General features: G+C 35.2%; 1 protein-coding gene across 2 annotated transcripts in view; it reads left to right on the plus strand.

Moving 5' to 3' along the window:
• CDH12 (cadherin 12) overlaps nucleotides 1–22525 on the plus strand; it is a 390052-nt gene that overhangs the window by 259797 nt on the left and 107730 nt on the right. For both annotated transcript variants that reach the window (XM_027868906.1, XM_027868907.1), the window contains one exon: nucleotides 3941–4108. In XM_027868906.1, coding sequence (XP_027724707.1) covers nucleotides 3941–4108 — 168 coding nt within the window. The remainder of the gene's footprint in view (nucleotides 1–3940; nucleotides 4109–22525) is intronic.

Genomic DNA, 22525 nt, shown 5'->3' on the forward strand with positions numbered 1-22525 from the left:
CCTTATGTTGAAACTGGTAATATATTCAATTTCCTGAAACCTTATTTATTAAGTCCCTCAATACCTATATGAGAAGAAGTAGGGTTAAAAATAGTAGAATTGGTCATGTGCCAACAACAAAGGCAAGAAAGAAAATGCATTAGGTTTTGTAGTGGTATTTGCCATAAGCAGACACTCAACAGGCAATTCCAAACAAATACATATTCATATATTCATTTATGAAACAAACATTTATTAAGCACCTATTCTGTGCTAGGACCAGGCATATAAAGATGCATGACACAGGCCTTGCCTGCATACACACACACACACACATACATACACACACATATATATGTATGTATGTATTTATGTATGTATACACACAAAAATACCAATGATGTAAAGAACAGGGAGAGAAGTACAAAGGGGGGAAGTTAGCAAAGTCTTATGAGAAATTTGACGATGGAAAGACCTTTTTTTTTTTTCAGTTTCTATTTCATTGGATCATAGCTATTGGAACTTTCTTTCTTTCTTTCTTTCTTTCTTTTTTGTGCTATTAAATTTTTCCACTTTCATGTAAAGACATGTTTTAACATTCATTTTAAAAAATGAGTTTCAAGGTTTCTTCCTCCCTCACTCACCTTCCCCTTTCCTAAGACATTAAACAATTTGATATAGATTGTAGATGTGCAGTCATGTAAAACATATTTCCATATTAGTCATGTTGTGAGAGAAGAAACAGACCAAAATAAAAAAAAAAGACAACACAAAAATAAAGTGAAAATAGTATGCTTCAATTTGAATCCAGTTCTTTCCTTGGATGTGGATAGCAAGCATTTTCCATCATAAATCCTTTGGAATTGTCTTAGATCATTGTATTTGAGAATAGCTAAGTCATTGATAGTTGATCATTGTACAATGTTGCTATCACTGTGTACAATGTTTGGGAGAGAACATTTTTAACTCGTTGGAAAGGATGAGATCAACGAATGCTTCCTGAATTAAGCCACTTGAGTTAGGCCTTGAAGGAAAAAAGGGACTTTTAGGGTGAAGAGAGTCCATTTTAGGTATGAGGAATCATGCCAGTAAAGTCATAGAAATAGGAGGGGTTAGGACAAGAATGGGGGATAAAAGTGAGTATTGCTTGGCAAGAAGGTAGAGTATTTGAAAGGAAAGAACATGAGATAAGGATGAAAAGGTGTTTTGTAGCCAAATTATTAAAGACTTGAATAGCAGAATTAGAGATTTATTATTTATTTGGGTGGAATTGAGGATCTACTAGAAGAATTTAAGTACAGGAGTGACATGATTGAAGCAGCAGATTAAGATGATTATTCAAGCAGTGGTATGAATTGGAGAAGAGAAAGACTTGAAATAGGGTCACATTTGGAATGTTGGAGGACCATTTCAGAGGCTAGTACAATAGTCTAGACAAGAATTAATGTTTGCTGCAATGAGAACTACCTTAGAATTCCAAAAATATGCAGAACTATATTAGTCAAAAAGACCTGATTTCAAATCCTTCTTCAGAGAATTACTAGCTGTGTAACCTTGGGTAAGCCATTTAACCTCTGTTTACTTCAGTTTCTTCATCTTACAAATGAGGATAATAATAGCATCTGCCTCCCGTGATTGTGGTGGTAAGGATCAAATGAGGTAATAATTGTAAGGCACTTAACATAGTGCTTGGCACAGAGTAAGTAGGCACTGTATTAATGTTAGCTATCATCATTATCATCATTATCATCATCATGTGAAATAATTAGTTCTCTATCAAAATTTGAGTTTTATTTCTTCAGAAAAATAGAATACCTTAAAATATTTGAAGTTTACTAAAGAAGCAAATATGATATTCCATGTACTTTTTAAATTTTCTCTGAATTCTATTCAAAAACACTTGAAAATACTGAACTAAAAGGTAGAGAAGTAGACTAGTATGTAGCTCAGTGTATAGTATAGTAAAATGAAATGAATACATACAGTTGTGAAAATTAGTCTTTGAGTCAATTTCCCTATCAGCAAAATATATGTAGGTATATATGTAATATATGTGTTATGTATATATACATGCACATATATGTATGTATATATATGTGCATATATATATGTATGTATGTATACATATCAATACTTGAAGACAACTAGGTGGCATAGTAGATAGAGTGTTACTCCTAGAGTCTGGAGGAACTGAATTTAAATCCACCTCAGACATTTATTAGTTGTGCCACAATGGGCAAGTCACTTAACCTCTGTTTTTCTCAGTTTCTTCAAATATAAAATGGGGATAATAATAGCACCTACCTCCTGGGATTGTTGTAAAGATCAAATGAGATATTGTAAAGTACATAGCACAGTGTCTGCCACATAATATGTGCTGTATAAATTCTTGTTAGAAGGTGTAACAGTGGCAGCAGCAGCAGTAGTAGCAGTAGTTTTAGTAGGAGAAGGAGGAGGAAAAAAAAGACCCTACATAGTTAACTATATGCAAATAAACTCCAGGCATTGTGTTTATTTGTTTGAATAACAATTGAAAATTGGATGACAGGAGGGAATAGCATTTTCCTTCTGATAAATGAGACAGACTCACAATTAAGGTAAGGTGGATCAGAGATGAAAACCAGAGAAGGGAGCTAAAACAAGGAGGGAGTTATCAATTTAGGTAGGCAAAAATTCTCAAGTTGGAGAGGTTAAGTAGAAGAAAATAGGAACCCAGGAGATATTCTTGAGAAAAAAAGTTTCAGGTATGTAGAATTTAGTCTGCACCAAAAGAGTTGCCAGCAATAAGAACAAGCCTTTTTACTAAGGCAAAGACATTTGATATGCTTCTTGCCAAGGCCTAGATGTGGATGGATAAGCACAGAGGTGAAGACTAGTGCTGACACATTCATAGAGTTGAGTATCAGAAAGCTAAGCAGTTCCTAAAAGAGATAAGGTGCGTACTTTCAATGTTTGTAACGTACTTTTTTTTTTTTGTGGTACCTCTAATGTCAGTTACAAAGTAATGTCACTTCAAGCTCAACATGGCCCCAACTTTCCTTTCCAGCCTTATTATTACTCTTCACTTAACTTGATACTTTTGTTATTTTTCAAGTGCCTAGAGAATGCCCTCTGTCTCACCTTAGCCACTTAGAATTCCATGTTTCCTTCAAGGCTCAGCTCAGCTCAAGTGCCACCTTCTTTATGAGGCCTCTCCTCGTTCCTTCTTTTGCTAATGTTTTAGTAAGGCTGCAGCCTTTTGAACTCCCCAAGAAAACTCAATGCCTTGTATTTATTTGTACATAATTAAACCGGTAGGTGTTGTTTTCCAGATAAAATCTAAGCTCTAGAAGGGCAGACTCTATTTCATTTGTGTCTTCATATTCCTAGTGCCTAATACAAAGTGTGTAAGTGCTTAATAAACCCTTGTCAATTGGTCATTATTGTTAACATCACCCAAGTAATTTAATATTCATTAATCAAATTATCATAGTACTATATATAAAAAGAAAAATATCTTGAAAACTTGTTTTTAATCTGTAACTATAGAGAAGAATTTTGTGCAAGGTTGACCTTGGATCCTTCTTAGAGTGAAACCAAAAGGCAACATGTATTGATGCAGCAAAAGCTTGATAGCATTATAAAATCATCACCTCTATCTAGAATGCCATCTTTTGGGAACAGCAATAAAAACATGATTACCATGAATATGAGAGGGCAATTTCAGTGTTGACTATTTTGAACAATTTGTGAGATATCGAGGAGATAGGTGAGAGGAAATAAATCAAGAGGCTGTGGTAATATGTTATAGATGGGGTAAAATATGCCAAAGAACCATTAAAAAAGAAAAAAAAATCAGACATTCTTTGCTAGTTCCATTAGATTGCCCTCTTTCCCTGCCACAATGAAGAGCAAGATACAAATAATTGTATTTTATGGAATTTAATTTTTGTGATATGTATGTTTTGTTTTTTCCTTGAAGGTGTAATTAGAACAGCCTTGCCAAATATGGACAGGGAGGTCAAAGAACAATATCAAGTACTCATCCAAGCCAAGGACATGGGAGGACAGCTGGGAGGACTAGCAGGAACCACCACAGTGAACATCACTCTCACTGATGTCAATGACAATCCACCTAGATTCCCCAAAAGTATGTTGTGTTCCATGGTAAAGTCAAAAGTCAATGCAATTGTTCCTAAGATCCTTCAATGTCCAATCCATGCGTACGTGTTTTTGATGAATTTGACAGTCAGGGAAAAGATGTGGATAGACAGAAAAAGTAAATGTGCCTCAGCGAGACTGACTTCATCAGACTGTAGCCTAAAACTTTTAAAGAGAAAACAAACTGCTTAAACAGATAACCATATTTTAACTGAAGGCAAAACCAGTGAGTGTTTCCTTTATTTTTGTTTAAAATCAAAAGGTATATGGTCATAGCCAGGAGTGAATTTGGTCTTGACATTTTCCTGAGTTAAAGGGAGCATTCCTGTGCAAATTGTGTTGTGATTTAAAGATTACTGATAAAGCCACATATGGCACCATGTTCATTTTACCATCTTTTCACTTAAGATGTTAAATCTGTTTCTTTCTCCCCCACCCCCACTGTAAATTTCCTTATCTATAAAATGAAGGAGATGAAGGAATGGGACTAGAAGGGCCCTTCCAGTTTTAAATCCATAATCTATAGGCCTAGTGCATATTTACTTTACCATCATGATTCATTAAAATATGAAAATTATAAGAATTTCCTAGTGAGCAACAGAATGATATTACAACACTGATATTTAAGCCACTCGATTATGACTAGATGTTTTATTATTAGGTAACCATTAACATTGCTATTTTTTTTTGAATAACAGTTTCATACTTGCATCTTTATTATATTATTTTGTTTTCTGTTGCAAATGTCACTTTCTTTGTTGTAGTACCCTACATTTTTTTGTAGCACTGCACGACTGAAACTTTTCATTATTATATCACTCCTCGTATCTCCTACAGATTTTAAGCAGGTGTTTCCAGCATTCCAGTACACAGGTGATGAATCTCTCACTTGGTACTGTCAGATGAAATGAGAGTTCATGTTGCTATGGGGAATTGGATGAAATCCTTAGATACCAGTTTTGCCTGAACATAGCTGAAATTATTGCTATTTGGCATGGCTCTTCCTATTAAATGAAATAACTTAAATAATTGGCTAAATCAGCATTTTTCCAATTAGTATCTGCCCTCAATTATTTTCTGCTTTGAGGTAACTTGTGTTAAAATATTAATAATGATAATTATAATGATAACTATGATTTATATAGCACTCTTAAGTTTTTCAGTGTTTTATATATTTTAATAATTTGATCCTCACAACAATACTGTGCTGTTATTCCCATTTTATAGAAGATGAAACTGAGGCAAAGAGAAGTTAAGTGAATTGCCCAGGGTAACACAGCTAAATGCCTGAGGCAAGATTTCTTCCTGGTTCCTAATCCTGATCTCTATTCATTGTGCCACCTAGCTGTCTTTCCTAAAAAGCCAGGACCACCTATTTTCATTATTTTTAATTTCAAAGTATAATAAAGCATTTCAAAATATAGGGAATAATAAGACAAAAAAAACTGAGGTAGGCTATTGTGCATTATCAAGTAGATAATTTGGTGTTATTAATAAGAGACATAGGGTCTTAACAGAATTCCAAAACTCAGGAATTTTGTTCCAATATGTAAAATAGTTAATTATTTTCTATATGCAAAGATAAAAATATTTAAGAAAATGAATCTTCAAGTTGGAAGGAAAACATGAATTTGATTTTTTAATGGCATTCTCTGTCAAAATTTGAGGGAATTCAATACTCTTTAAGAGCATTATATCATTTTACTTTCATTAAATATGGGATGCTTTTTTTTACTGGAAATGTACAGAATTTGTTACTCATAATAAGACTCAAGCGACACAGGGAAATGTATCATATATGCCTCTATGATTATACATACACAGTATTTTACCATTTATTGCAATTTTAGGTAACTTTTACCTATAGTTTTTTTTTGGGGGGGGAGGTTGGGGGAAAATGTGAAGGATAATCTATGTAGGGGTGAAGTAATTTCTTCTTTTAACTTAAAATAAGAAATGAGTTTCAAACTTTATATAAATTAAAAAAAAGATTCTTCCATTGGGGTTTATGTCTTTTTTGACTAGTTCTTTCTTACTAGTCTGTCATTTTAAGTTACACACTTCAGAGAAAAGGAATAAATCTGTAAACAGTGAACCAACTGCTCATTTCTGCTAAGAAGAGATTTTTAAAATATCTGGAGCAATTAAAACCACATATGTGATTTAATAAATCCCAATGAAAATAATAGTTATTTGAACAGAAAGTCAAAAAAGTAGAGAGTTCTCTCATTTTTTTTCCCCCAGCTGGTTGTATAGTGTCAGGCCTGATAAGTGAACAAGACAAATCCTTAGAACTAACCAAATAATCCTGAATATATTTTAGTTTCATCTACATATAATAAAAATTTGAGAAATATTGAATTTTTTTTGCCATATGGCTACCTTGTTAGGCCCTCTTCAGTATTCATCTATAAGGAATAGAGTGGGAACCTGTCTTTCAGCAGCCGTTGAGGCTTTCGTCTATTAATCTGACCAGAAATGAGATGTATAATTTCAAAAACTTCCCTAGGGAAGATAGATTCAAAACATTTTGTAACAATGGTAAAATAATTTTCAAGATATAACCACTGGAGGCCACAAATAACAATTTCTTGCCCTTGTCAGTGTGTTTACTTCCTAGGGGGAGCTAGATGATGCAGTGGATACAGCATTGGGCCTGTAGTGAGGAAGACCTGAATTAAAATCTGCTCTTACACACTCCCTAGCTATGTGGACTGGGGCATGTCACTTAAACCCCTGTTTGCCTCAGGTTCCTCATCTGTAAAATGGGATAAAAAATAGCACCTACCTCCCTGGGTTCTTGTGAGGATCAAATGGGAGGATATTTGTAAAGACCTTAGCATAGTGCCTTGCATATATATAGTAGGTGCTATATAAAAGTTAGTTCTCATTATTAGTCTAACAGCTGCCTATGTTTACAATAGGCACAGACTTGCTGTGGTTTCTTTCCACTGGCTAAAATGAGCGATGGCTTCCCTTTGCTTGAAATTTAAAAGGCACAGCTATCTGACAGACTGCTATAAATTATATCCTGTGATCAAGTCAATTAAGTGAACTGCTTAATTCATGCTTGGCAAAATTTTCATGTTTCTGCCTTGTAGCCCCTTTCTACTGCAGAGAAATAATATGGTAAATATGAGAGCAATTTAGAAAAAATAAAACATTGTATAATCAACAATAAATAATGGAGCTTCTAGATTTATAAGCACATGAATGGAAGATAATTATTTACTTTCCTTTTTAAAAAATGATTCTATATAAGATTTAGTCCCAAAACAGGGAATGAGTCAGTAAATATGCTTCTAATATATTTTACTCCTTTGGAAAAATTGTACCTTTCAGTAACATTTTTAAACTACATTTTGGTGTAACATAATATAAATTTCTTATTCCTTTTACATATGTTGATTTAAAATGAAAACTTTTAGTCCATGAGAAGCAGTGTGGAGTAGTAGATAGGCCATTGGACTTAGAGTCAAGAAGATAATTTCAAATCCTACCTCAGATATGTCTTAGTTATGTGATCCTGGGCAAGTCATTTAACCTGTCTATATCTCAGTTTCCTTGTCAATAAAATGAAATTGTTTGACTTATTCATAGCTCCTGAAGTCCCTCCCAGCTATAAAATCTATGACTCTATTATTTATGAAATAAAAAGTTAAAGTATCTAATATCAGGGCCTACCATGCCACCAATGAATAACTCACTAATAGACATGCTTATAACACCCAGAAAAGTGCATTCATAAAATAAAATTTGGCATGATTTATATCCATAATAAAACAAACAAGCAAAAAAACAAAAAACCAAAAAAAAAGAAAGAAAGAAACCTGACTAGAAAACAGCTAATTTGGGTAGTTGGATCATTTGAATGTATTAATTTGCATGGGCTAATTTAATTGTGACTACTCGTATTATTAGACAAGATAGACTTGCTGGATTGACTGTGACATGTTAAAAAAAAGAAAAAACCTGCTCAACTTTAGTTGTAGGTGGATAAGTAGGTAGATATTTAAGGAAATAAAGTTTTCTTTCATTTTCATTTCCCAAATGGAAAATATTTTTAACATATATAATTTATAAAATTATAGTAGAATAGAGGTATGCCAATAGAAAATATGGTTTTCCACTTTAATTATGAGGACTTTTAAGACAAGTTTGTATATTGAAACAGTTTTTTGGATTCTAGCTGTACACTTTGGCCATTAAATGAGCTATGCTGACTAAAAGACTTGCTGGGTTTTATTCTTATTCAATTTCCTTTGACTGTATACTCACATAAAGTTATTCTCATAATTGTGTTCGTACAGATATAGTCATAAGCCCACACATTACTGTAACTTGCTCTGACCTTTGTTCTTTTCTCTCCCTACCCCCCTCAGCCTTTCCAATCCCTGAGTCACTCTGTGTTTTGAGATTTGGGTAATCACACAGACTTTAAAGTAGAACAAATATTGTGAAATGAATGGCTACTAGAGGTACTTCTCTTCAGAAGAAAGAAATGGGTCCAGGTGGGGAAGAGGGTGGTGGCAGTTCTCTCAAATGTAGAAATAGCCTCAGAGAAAGATAGTGATGACATTTTGTAATACTACCAAGTCAGTACTGTAGGTAGAAATTGTAGAAAACTTATTGGACATTTGCACATTTGACCAAGTTTATGAAATATACTAAATTCATGCTAATGCTTTTTTTTCTTTTGAAGTTCAAGAATTTTTGACCATATATTTCATGTCGTTTGTTTAAAAGCTAGAGGAGAACCTTCTACTCAGCAAAACCATAGGAAAATTAAAGCTGACCACTAAAATATTAATATATGTATATATATATATATATACAGAGAATTCTTTTGAATCTAAACCTATATAATGACACTATTTATTATTACATTTATTATTATTTAGTTTAATTTAAGAAGTTATTCTTCATTGTGTTTGAGAGGATTTTTTCATATATATCAAATAGTATCTGAGTTTACATAGATACCATGTGATACTGTTGGTTAAAGAATAATGCATTTAATAATCTAATTTCAAGATTCTGAGAAAAATAATATTCTGTTGAGTACTTCTAATTCATTTAAGATTAATTGGACCTTTTGTATGTCATACCATAGACTATGGGTAATTAGGAGGCAATTAATAAGCTTGGAGGGAGAAAATATACTAGGTGGGAGGGAGAAATAGAGGTCCAAGTTCAAACAGAGTCAAGTTATACCAGAGTCAAGCCAAAAAAGTTGCTAAGGCAAATAAATCAGAAGGTCTAGGTAGAAGTTGTGAGTTAGAGATGAAGAGCAGCGGTCTAAAATGTGAAGAGGAGGAGGCAGGAAAGGTCAACATTGTTGTAGATTAGGATAATATTCCATAGTATTAGAGTAGATTAAGATAATACTATGGATGAAGAAGATATGGCAACACATGACATTGACAAATGACTAACTCTAAAAATTCCTTCGAAGGACAATGTCTTCTGATCAGGACAGAGTGGAAGAATCATTTCTTACTTAAATTGGTGCCACTAGGGACTAGAGATCATCCTTCTAATATGACTTTCTGGAAGGCTATTTTACTTAAGATCATGGTTTGAGGGAATTTCATTAGCAGCAGTCCAGTGGTAACTCTAGTTCATCCATGTTGAATAAAATTACCTTTTTTTTTTTTAATCTTCAGACCTATGTTTCTACAAGTAGGGTCCTAGAAGCTTTCCTGCTGTCTTTATTTGATGAATCTAGAATTTTTTTGTATTCCTTTTGTCAATACATTTTTATTAGGAATGAACAGTAGCTTAGGAGATTACTTTCAGGTTTGAGATAAGCTTGTTGTAATGAGAACTAGTAGTTTATAGCATGGGTGTGAAACAGAAAAGATCATCCCTTTTTAGAAGACCAAAGCACTAATCACATGAACAACAGAAAAGGAGCCCATTACCTATCCCACTAGTTTCTGGGAAAATCTATTTGTGTATAGGATTATAGGGCTACAGCCAGAATCTACCTTATAGATAAGGAGACTAGACCAAAAAAAGCTTGTGCAAGATTTTTGATTTTTGTGCAAGAATTAGAATTTTTAACTCAGGTCTTAAGTCTGAGTTGTGTTCTTTCTGTTGCACCACCTAGTTTCAGAAAGATAGACCTGATACCATCAACAAAATGCTGCTTTAGGGTGCATTAACAGTGTTTAAGCTGTGACTGGCACACACTAAGCACTTAATAAATGTCCCTTGCTTAAATAGCTAACTATAGGGAACATTGTAATTCACCCTCGTAGCCCCTAATTCTTCCATATGGTTATGAATATATGGACGTTCTGTGTAGGAGTTATTACAGAGAGCATAGTATGATTGAAAAAAAATTCTCAGTAGAAATTAAAGGGTATCTTTTTGTTGTTAAGTCATGTCTGACTCTTTGTGACCCCATTTTGGGTTTTCTTGGCAGAAATACTTGAGTGGTTTGCCATTTCCTTCTCCAACTTATTTTATAGATGAGGAACGGAGGCAAACAGGGTTAAGTGAGCTGCCCAGGGTCCCACAGATAGTAAGTATCTCAGGCAAGATTTTAACTCACTAAGTTGAGTCTTCCTGACTCTAGGCCTGGCATTCTATCCACTATGCCACCTAGATGCTCCAAAGTTTCTCTTATGGAGTGACAAATGAACTAGGTAATTATTAAAGATTTCTGTTGTCTGCAATAGAATCATCCAGTCATCTTGCTAAGAGGTACTTATATACTTACGTGGTCTCTCTCTCTCTCTCTCTGTGTTGACTCACAACCTCAGCCAACTCTCATGAATGGTAGCTCCGAGCATATTCCTTTGCAGTGGCTGAGGGAAGGGAGTTATGTTATAACCATAGCCCATGTGCTTATAACTAAAATTCTCTCAGAGCCCTAGGGGTAATGCGCACGTGCGTGTGTGTGTGTGTGTGTCTTTGTCTCTGTGTCTGTGTGTCTGTGTGTGTGTGCATGTGTGTGTCTCTGTGTAAGAGGGGAGTGATACATTCTACTACTTGTGCCAGGAGCTCCTAAAATGCTAACAATGTATCTCATTTACACATAATAAATCACATTGTAACATGAATTCTTAAACAGGAAATATTTACTGAGAAGGTAAAAACAAGAATAAACACAATTGTTACTCAACAGAAGGCAAACAGAGGAATAACCAAAACATAATAGTCTGCTCACAAACCTGAGTTACACTCTTTCACCAATGGCTATAGTATTGATGAGAGAGAGGGTAGACACACACAGAAACATAGCAAGGAAGTCCATGAATAGGGAAATCCATATACCCAGGACAATTCATGATTTTAGACATCAGGCTGTGATGTCCTCGGTCTCTTTATAGAACAGCCTGTACTTGTCGGCAAAACTAGCGCTATTCTGTCTGCTCCTTTTCTGGTTCTCACAACTTTCCTATTAGGCCAAAGCCTGTATCCCTGTTACTCTCAAGACGCCAAAGCAGTGTCAATCTCTTTTAACACACAGACATACTTAGCGGAGTATTATGAAAGAGCTATGTTCTTTTAGCAAAAATATATTAGCATAGCCTGAAACAGCTGAAAAGCATCTCATTCCCCTTCTTTTAAGTTGTTTCAGACAGTAAGCACTAACACAAACATCCTTAAGAGCTTTGTTCCCTCTCAGGTTGTGGGTGGTGTTAGGGAACAGTAAGATCAGATAGTTCTTCAAATAGTAGATATTTTGTTCTGTTGTACTTTTTCTTTCCTCCAATCAGAATCTAGAAACTACAGTTCCTACTTGGCTACAAGCACTTTGAATTGACTCATTGTTTTTCCAACCAATTGCCTCTCAGGAAAGTAATGTCTCTTTTCTAATCATCATTGCTCCCAGAAAAACAGCCGTAGGGCCTGCCTATGGATTCAACTCTAGTCAGGGTCCATATCTAATCTTCTGTCAGTAACCTCTGTTATCATCTCCTTTCGGTCTTAGCTTCCTCTCTTGTTTCCATCTTCTAGTTTCATCCCAACCCCTGCCTTCTAATCCTCCAAATTAGAGCCTCCGCATCATCACCATTTTCATCATCATCATCATAGCTAATATTTGTGTGGCATCTACTATGTGCCAGGCACCGTACTAAACACTTCAAAATTAATTCATTTGATCTTCACAACAACTCTGGGAGGGAGGTGCCATCGTCATCCTGATTTTACAGATGAGGATACTGATGCAGACCTCGGTTAAGTGGCTTTCCCAGAGTCACACAGCTAGTAAGTATCTAGGTCTAGATTTGAACTCCAATCTTTCTGACTTCAGGCCTGGTACTCTATCTACTTCACCACCTTGCTGCATGAGTAATGTGGCTCATCTCTAATTTATGATGTTAGATGTACAAAATCCACCTTTCTGTCATACATGACTATAACAGTCCTTATATAAGCCTTACTCATTTCTTAGTTATTTGATTTCTAGTTTATTAGCTGTATTCTTCAGAATGCTAAAAACAGTCACATGTAAATAAGCTGATGGAAAATAATACACTGCTACCATCTTTAATCAAATCCATGCTGTGCTTTCATATAGGTCCTGTCAATACATTTGTCTGAGGGACAGTTTTCTGCTAGTAAATCAGAGTAGTCTGTGTCTCTTGTTAACATGTTTAGTTAAAAGCTTCCAATTCTTTTCAAACTGATCGTATTCTACATAGAAATGTTCCCCTGTCCCTTTCATCACCTCAAACTTTTACATACCAAACAGCCATTCAAAAGTCAAGATTTATGTTTTCAATTTAGGAGATTAAGACTGAGATGTTGAGGAAAGAGCAATCTTTTCTTGGAGAGTCATAAACAGTACAGTGCAGAAATGGAGGCAAAGTGAAGACCCAATCAGAGGTGATATGGGAAAAAAAGACTGAAAAGATGAAAATACTATTTTTAGGAATATACACACTGAAGTACTCATATCTCTGGTAGAGCAGGGAGAAATGGTATCAGCACAGAATTGAGTAGCTCCTTTTTGTCTCTTTCTTTCTCATCATCATTTCTTTCACTCCATGTAAGGGCCTAACATCAATGATCTTCATTTTGCTCTCTCTCCCTACCCTACACACATAGGTAGTACAAACTGTCATATGTTTTTCTGAACTTTCTTTGTCAGCTTTAGCATTCTTAATGTTACTCTTACAAGATCAGGCTAAGCTTCTATATCTATTGTGCATTGCATACCCTTACTCCTAACTTATGTGCATTGAAGCTAGGGGGCACACAGGAAGGCCTGAGTTTAGATACTGCCTGAGAAACATCCTAGTTAAGTGACCCTGTGTAAGTTATTTAACCTTAGTCTGTCTCAATTTTCATCTGTAAAATGGGGAAAATAGTAACACTTGCCTCCCAGGGTTGTTGTGAGGAAAAATGAGAATATTTTTAAAGTACTTTGCAAACCTTCAAATACCATATAAATGTGAGCTGTTATATGTTTTTTAGTTTCTAAGTTGGTTAGTAAATTCTCTAATTATTCACATCAGGCTATTTAGATATAATTTCCTCTTTCTTCTTCATCAGAGCTGTTTTTCTTCATGTCCTTTGAAATTTTAGGTAATGAAAACCTACTTATCCTTTATCCTTAATGCTTTGAAATTTGTTTTCCTGAAATCTGGCTACAAGTCAAATGATACCTGGTTTTCCTTTACTTCTGTATCACAAATTCTAAGATGAAATACTTACTTCCCCACAAGAATCCCATCAATTCCACTCAAAAATCTTCATTTCTCCTTAGTGGTAAGAATTTAATCAAAAATATAAGTGCCTCTTATTGATTCCTCCACCTTTTGAAGGATGTAATTATCATGAAAGTAAGTCAAGAAATTATTACTTCTGTGCTTTAGGCAGAGAAATTTAACCCGTCTATGAAATTAGAGGGGACTATCACTTCCATATCTTTGTGACTGGCTCATGATCTATTTCCTCCTCTATTTCTTCCTTCTGTCCACATAAACTGTAGACCTCTGATGAGATCACCTCAATTCCTACATACCTAGATCAGATTGATCTGTTTATCTAGTACATTTTGAAGGGTTAAAAGTAATTTAGGAAACAAGTATAGCTCTCAGTATCATAGCTTCTCTATCAGCAGCTGACATGACTGAATAGAATTGAAATTTGGCTCCCCCTCTGAAGAGAGGGAAATAAAAGGGAGAAAGGGTCAGGATGCTGGATCAAGAAAACATTGTGCAAGAGGCATCATAAGGTATATGCTGATCATTTACGATCTTGGTGGCCAATTCATGCAATATCGTCCTTCCCTAAGTTGGGTTATAGTGTGTGGCAAGTTAACCACATTTCCTTATTCATCTGTGACAGTGCCTCAATAACTCCAGACATTTAACCCTTTACTTTTTAGTTCTATTACTGATACCTGAAAGGAACAGATATATTTATAATAATAGTACTTTTATAGTTATACTTTATCTGAAATTATAGAAATCCTATATGTTATGTATACAAATGACTACAGTAAGTGAACAAACAAACAAATAAAAAACCCAGCAACAGGACAGTAAGTTAGAGTCATGATCTTTTGGTTATGTTTCTCAAAATTGCAAAGTGATGTACCTCACCTGGAGCAAGGGAACTTAAACACAAACAGCAACTCAAAGACAGAAACTTAAAAGTAACAAAAAGGAAAATATTCTGGTGATACAATTTCTCATAAAAATGTTTGACATCTAATAAATGATAGGAATGCAGTCAATATACTCACAGTTTTATTTTAGGTTCCATAAGAATAAATACTTATACAATATTAATAGACTAGACTTTTTACCAAGTGAAATAGAAGTTTCAAGTATACAGAGTCATCTTACGGCAGCATTGCCACAGATAAACAAGAAGTAATTGTTTGCTGAAAATAAATCATAGATCATGACTTCTATGTTAATAATTACAGATGATTAAAAAATACTTCATAACGTAACACATACATGCATGCACAGACACACAAAGTGTATATTTGAAATTAGGTTTTCTGAACTATATGTCATGAATATAAATGTTCCTAATCATTATAAATAAAAGAACATCTTCAATGTAAAGAAGAAAGAAAAACACATAGAAAATAATAATAACATTTGGACCATTGGCTAATAAAATAGTTCTCTAGAACTCCCACTCCAAATGATTTGTGTTCTCAAAGGCTGACAATGGAGAACTAGCCCTAGGAGGTACTGCTAAGTTGGAAATGCTTCAAATGCAGATCCAATAATGGAATGAATGTCTTTTGCCCAAGAGGATCAGTTAAGCTAAATTGAGGAAGTCTCACAATCAAAAAGCTGGTCACTAGTTTTTGTTTTGTTTTGATTCATGCATTAGGAATTCCCTCAGTGTGTGAAAGCACAGATCGTTTTGAAATAGTTACAGTAAAATGTAATGTACTAAGGGGAAGCAGCTGGTATTATTTACCTAATAAAATAATTAGGTTTTTACAAGGTAGTAGCCAGAAACATTCTATCTCTTCTGAGAAAAAGTTATGTTAGATGATTTTTTTCTTTCTCTCCCAACTAAATGTTTTTTCCCTCCCTTCCTCGCCTTCCCATGAGAATAACTTTAAATAGAGGCTGGCCATTAATAGCTGCCTTTCAGTTCTATCACTTTCATTCAAAGGACTTTTCAATGGAGCCATGTATGCCCTTCTTTTAAGACCTAAACACCTCATTGTCTCTCTTTTAAGATGTGAGTTCAAATCCTGAGTCTAAGATTACTATCTGGGCAAGACCATTAACCATTCTTGACCTAAATTGTCTGATCCGAAATGAAAATTTTGGGTTCTGTGATCCTCAAGGTCCCTTATACCACTAAATCCTATTCTGTAAATGTATGTTTCAAGCAACAGTCCAAACATGGCTCTTGAGATATGGTAGAATAAAATATGCATCTGAAAGGGGAAAAAATTAAAAAGTTCCTCGCTCCAGGCACATAGCCATTTTTAAAATTACAAAATAACAGGTTCCAGCTTTTCTGGAAAGAGAAAAAAAAGTATTTTTATTTCCTTTCATGGGATAGCTGTCCATGTTTGTAGCCTTGAAGGAACCCTGTTTTAAAGGTTTCTATACCTATAATTTAATTTTCATTTAGTCTCTATCTAGACTAGGAGTTCTTAGCCCAGGGTCCATGAACTATTTTTTTGTTTTTTTATTATTTTGATAACTACCTACCTGTGTATTTTGTTTCCTTTGTGATCGTATGCATTTTATTTTATTCTTTTAAAAACTCTATTTTGATATAGGCTACACCAGACTGCCAAGCAATCCCACAACATAAGGAAAAAACCTTTGATCCAATATAAATAACAAAGTCTTCTTTCCTTGTGAGACACATTTGCACACCCCCCCCCATCCCCTGAAGTATACTTTGAAGGCATTTGAAATGCCTTGTTATTGTTATTGTTCAGCCGTTTCAGTCATGTCGACTCTTCTGACATTTGGAGTTTTTTTCTTGGCAGAGATATTGGAGTGGTTTGCCATTTCCTTCTCCATTTCATTTTACAGATGAAGAAACTGAGGCAAACAGGGTTAAGTGATTTTCCCAAGGTCAAACAGCTAGGATTTGAACCCAAATGAGGTCATGAAGAGTCAGACATGACTAAAACAATTGAATGAGATAACAAAAACACATACACATGCATAAATGTGTATATGTATATGAGTATATACATATGTATGTGTATTAAGGTAGGTAATGCAAATGATGCAGTTATTTTTGTTAAAAGATAGGACAATCAGTCCCAGTGTTTCCACATTTTTTTTTTTGGTGAGGCAATTGGGGTTAAGTGACTTGCCTAGGATCGCACAGCTAGTATTAAGCGTCTAAGGCCAGATTTGAATCCTAACTCCAAGGCCGGAGCTCTATCCACTGTGTCACCTAGCTGCCTCATGTTTCCATATTCTTTAGAGTGTTTAGTTAGTGCAGATGTGGTTATTTTTCCATTTAAATCAGATGATATCAAGAAGAGATACTTCATAGTGCCTGAGAATTCTTTGTTGAACCCTATTCAATGTCCTAACCTTTCATTTTATGACTTTGAATGGGAATGAATGCATTGTAAACTTCTGCTTCTCCATGAATTCTCAATTTGCTTGACATTCAACATAGCTTCTTATGAGCAAAGGCATAAGGGAAAAGGGCTTTTTAAGATAAAAGCTTCAAGTCATCTAATATTTTTTTCAGTGCAATATAAGGGGTATGAACTGATAATATACCCTGTCTTTATGAGTCATCTTCAATACTGCTCAAAGTCCTAAAAAACAAAGGGAATTCTTTTGCAAGTTATTACCCATTAATGATTAAAGTTTTACAAATATGTAGAATAAAATCAGAGCAGAAAATATTTGCTGTGAACATCAATTCCATTTCCTGCTTTTATTGTAATTATAAAATTCAAGCTATTCTGGCTACAGGGTATCTAAAATGTTACATTGAAGGATAGTATACATTTAAATTTTTATACAAATGAAGTGTTTTCAATATCCAAAGAGTAAGTCTGTCCACTTCAAGCTAGTCCCTTAGACATTTTTTGAAAGTGGTAACAAAGGCTAATCATGGATGGCAAAAGAACCCCAATTTTAATCTTTCAAATAGTTCACATTTTTCCATTTCACGTACCTTACTTTGCTTGAAATATCTACTTAACAGCCCCTTAGGCAAAGAGAACAGGTACCTGATATATTTCTTTAATAAAGCAAATTGTATCCTAAGCCAAACCAAAATCAAATGAAAATAACAAGCATTTCTTAAGTACCTTTTCTGTGTAAAGCACTGTACTAGGTACTAGGGAAATAATGACCAAAAGAAACAAACAGTCCTTGCCTGAGTGGACAGGGCCTGAGCAACACAACTTGTAAGTTGTTTACTAAATAAAAGTAGATGATTTAAGATGGGCAAGAGCATGAAATACTGGGGCAATCAGGAAGGGCTTCCTTTAAAAAGTGGCACTGAACTGTGATCTGAACCTTGAATTCACCTAAGTACTCTAAGAAGGAGAAGTGAAGAGGGAGTATATTACTAGATATTGGGAGCAAAAGGCTGAGTGAAGGGCTGGAGGCCAGAAATAGAGCCCTGAGTTAGGAAAACAACAAGTAGTGTGTGTGATGGGAAGTAATATACAATAAGTCTGGAAAGGCCGATTGCAGCCAGATTGTGAAGGGCTTTAAATGTCAAGTGGAAAAAGCTGTACTTTGTCCTTGATGAATTAAGGTGAGCAATGGATATTTTCAAGCTTGGGACCGAAATGGTCTGATCTATGCTTCAGGAACATTGTTTTGGCAGCTGTGTAGATGTGAGACTGGTGAAGGGAGATACTAGAAGCAGGAAGAAAGACCAATTAGGAAGTTATTGCAGTAGTCCAGGTGGGAAGTAATGAGGCTTGAACTAAGTTGTTGTGAGGATCAAATAGGGTAATATTTGTAATGTGCTTAGCACAGTGCTTATGGTACTGTGGTAAATAGTGGGCACGATACAAATGCTTATTCTTCTTCACTTTGCCACACTGATCAGGAAGGGATGAATAGGGAGGATGACGTGGAGGTAAAATTAATAAGACTAGGTAACTAATTGGATATGGGGAAAGTGATAGAAAGGGAAAAGCTGAAGATAATGCTGACATTGCCAGTCTAACTGACTAACAAAATGTTGATATAGTCCTTAAGAGCAATAGAGAAACTTGGAGGAAGAATAGATTTATGGTTCAATAATGATAGCCATTTTAGAAATGTTGAGATATGGATGAGCATAGGACATCCAAGTGAAAATGTCCAGTAGGACGCTGATGATGCAAGAACTCTCTCAGTAGAGTGATATAAAGATTGGATACATGGGTTTGGGAGTCATCGGTATAGAGATGATATTGAAGCCATGAGAACTGATGACACCATAGGGAGAAGGTATAAATAGAGAACAAAACAATTTGTATGTAAGGAATGTGTTTTAAATTACTAAGTGTCATGTCCAATGACATACATATTCAATGAATAGCTTTTCGTTGTTTGAAAATGTAATGAAGTGGAAGTACACCCAAGGCTTGAATAGCACTTTAATGACTTCTTATGTACACACAGAATTCCTTGTGCAATGACCTAAAAAATAAATATAAGCCCCTAAGAGTTAGGAGAAATGCTGTCCTATTTTCAAGTGTGAACAGCAGCAACAGCTAAAAATATAGAGAAATCTGCAATATAACTGATTAGAGAAATGCTTTTTGTTATAGAATTATGAAATCTATACCATCTTTTTTCCCTATTTAATTTCTGATTAGGTAAAAGCAGTATGTCCAGGGAAGAGTATGGAGAGATATCATTGGTCAAGGAACCAAAACACAGAATCTTGTTCCAAATAGGAAGAATTAGTTTTGAACTTGAAACCTCGAGATGAAACCAAGATAAACATACACTACTAAATTGGATCATACTTTAAGAATTGGTAGGGACTTAGATTATTGAATTTTTACATATAAAAAACATATAGAGAGAGGTTGTTGCTTTGACCTTCATCCTCACTTCATTTTCTCCATTCATTTTGACAACTTTGGACTTCATGTGTCAGTAGCTCAGACTTTTCACAACTGACAGCAGAGGTAGCTCTACCGTAGAGACTTCTTGGGGCTCAAAAGCATAGCTGAAGGCCTAGACTGAAACCATACTCAAGGTTAGAAGTGGCCATACACACTGGGCAGCTAGACTCCATTGCCAATTTCCCTGACTGGAGACAATATAAGTCTCTGTCAAGAGCACAAATCCAGGCCACAGGATTCCAGAGACTTCTGACTCCTTGGAACTGATTCAGTGGAACTTTGATTTTGTGCTTTGGTTTTACCTTTTACTTGCACTGATCTCTGAACCTTAAAGTCACCCATTACTTGTACTTGCTTGATCCTTCCTCCTTTTCTTGGCCTTGTGGATAGAGGAGAAACCTGATGCATTTGATTCATAATTACTGTCCAATCCCCCTTATTCTGTCTCTGCCATCATAACTGGATGCCTGATTTTACCTCCTTTTTTTTCCCCTAAGTCCATATTGCCATATATTTCAGACAAGAATGCTGTTTCTCTGGGGTTTATTTTGTGAATAAAAGAGCACAGTATGAATACATTCAGAAATAATATTCCAAGATAAAATGATTAAAGTATGTCTGAAATAAATCTACCTAATCCAAGATTACTTGGTACCTAATATATGAACTATTTCTATCTAATTGTAAAGGCAGCCTGCCATAATGGATAGAGATTTGGTTTTGAAAATAGTAAGACCTGGGTTCAGGTTCTGTTTTTGACTTGTAGTAGCTGTATTATTCTTGACAAGTCAATCTCTCAGTGCTCTAGGCAACACTCTCAAACTACAAATTTCAAAGAAGGTTCGTGCTGCATTGTTAGACAGAGCTTCCTCACTTGGCAACTTCCTATACCAATAAAATCATAGGTCCAGATGCTATTCTTTCCATATAATTATAATACTTCCAGGACATGTGATATTTTCTTCCAATGGAATATCTGATACTCTACTCCTCCTTGGCTCTTATATGTGAGCTATATTTTTTGCCTCATGGTACCTCATGCTACAGTTTTCCATCTGGTCACCCTGAAATGAACTTATTTACCTAGTCTACAATTCCCTTCTTACCCTCAGCAAATCAAAATGATTTCTACTTGTGTCATCGTTCCCCTCCCTCCAGGCAAATCAATTTTATTACTTGCTTGCTAAAGAGTTGGATTTGGTGTTGGAAAACATGGCTTTAGATATTTTGATATTTTTTTCTCTTCCACTTATTATTTACGTGCCCTTGGGCTGTTCTCTTAACCAGTAAATTCTATTATTTCTTTTATTTTTTTAACTTTTTTTATTTTTTAGGCAATTGGGGTTAAGTGACTTGCCCAGGGTCACACAGCTAGTAAGTGTTCAAGTGTTTGGTCTGAGGCCAGATTTGAACTCAGGTCCTCCTGACTTCAAGGCCGGTGCTCTATCCATTGTGCCACCTACCTGCCCCTGTAATTTTTTTTAAAGGCAGCACCACACTATCTACCCAGCCATACAAGTTCTCAACCTTGGAATCCCATCTTCAACTCTTCCTTATTTTTCAGTGCTTCTCCATCCCCTCCCCTCCACCACCCATCAGTCACCAAATCATATTAAATCTATTGCCACAATGTCTCATGTACCCATTCCTTTTTCTTAACTAAAATGACTACCACCTAATTGTGGTAGTGAAAATGAACCCAGGTCAACCTGGTTTCTAGTAGGAAAGAAAAGAGAGTTAGTTGACAATGCATATCATTGGTTATCTCAATAAAGTAGGAGGTGAGAATATGTGTTGAGAAAGAGATCCAGGACAGGCATATTGTATGTCAAAATAAAGGAGATGAGTTTGGAATAGATGCAATTCAAACCTTTTTTTTAATGATCAAATTAAAAGAAAAATAAAAGAAATTGATGCAATTGGATGCCATTATAAAGTTTTGAACATGAGTGGACAGGATAAAAACATTTAAAAATGAAGAATGCAGTATGTTCTTGAGAGTAAAGAAACTAGAGGCAGATAAATGAACCAGAAAGCTACTATGCAATAATATTGTCCCAAAGTTATAAAGGTTTGTGTTGGGGATGGTGAGAAAAGGCAAAATACAATAGACTTTTCAGAGGAAAAAACAATTGGCAAGAAATTGTAAACCAAGGCCAAGAAAAAGGAATAATTTTTAAAAAATGACCCCAAATTTTTTGAGGATGTGGGATTTGCAGGAAATTTTGGGAAGGGGAAACATTTTCCTTTAGCTCTAGGATATTAACAAAGTCTTAAAGGTTTTCCTCTAGGCATTGAGTCATGCCTGTTGTGTTTTTCTTCTATGTGCTTTCAGAAGTTCATTTGATCCAGTTTCTCAATATCACACAGTCAAGGGCACTTTTTTTTTCTTTTAATCATGGACCCATAGTCCAAAATAGAGATAGGACTGTCCCTTTTCTTTGTTGCAGAATACATGAATCTCCAGCAGACAGATTCATTCACTGAACAAATTGTTATTAAGCACTTGCTATAACAGAAGCAGTCCAGTGGAATGGAAAGAGCAATGAAATAAGAGTTGGAAGATGTGGGGTTCAAATCTGGGGTCTGTTACAATCTATAACCATGTGACCACTCCACCTCTATGGGCTTCAGTTTTTCTCACTTGTAGACTGAGAAAACTGTCATGAATGATCTTTAAGACTCTTCAAGAGGGACAGGTACGTGGCACAGTGGATAGGGTACTGGTCCTAGTCAGGAAGACCTGAGTTCAAATCCAGCATCAGACACAAGATACTCACTAGCTGTGTGACCCAGGACAAGTCACTTAACCCCATTGCCTGGTAAGAAAAAAAAAAAGATCTTTTCCAGACTAATAAACAAATGATAGTAATATGAGTCCATCATGCTATATAA

This window comes from Vombatus ursinus, unplaced genomic scaffold (assembly GCF_900497805.2).
Source record: "Vombatus ursinus unplaced genomic scaffold, bare-nosed wombat genome assembly UNPS02014791.1, whole genome shotgun sequence".
In the NCBI taxonomy this organism is placed as follows: Eukaryota; Metazoa; Chordata; class Mammalia; order Diprotodontia; family Vombatidae; genus Vombatus; species Vombatus ursinus.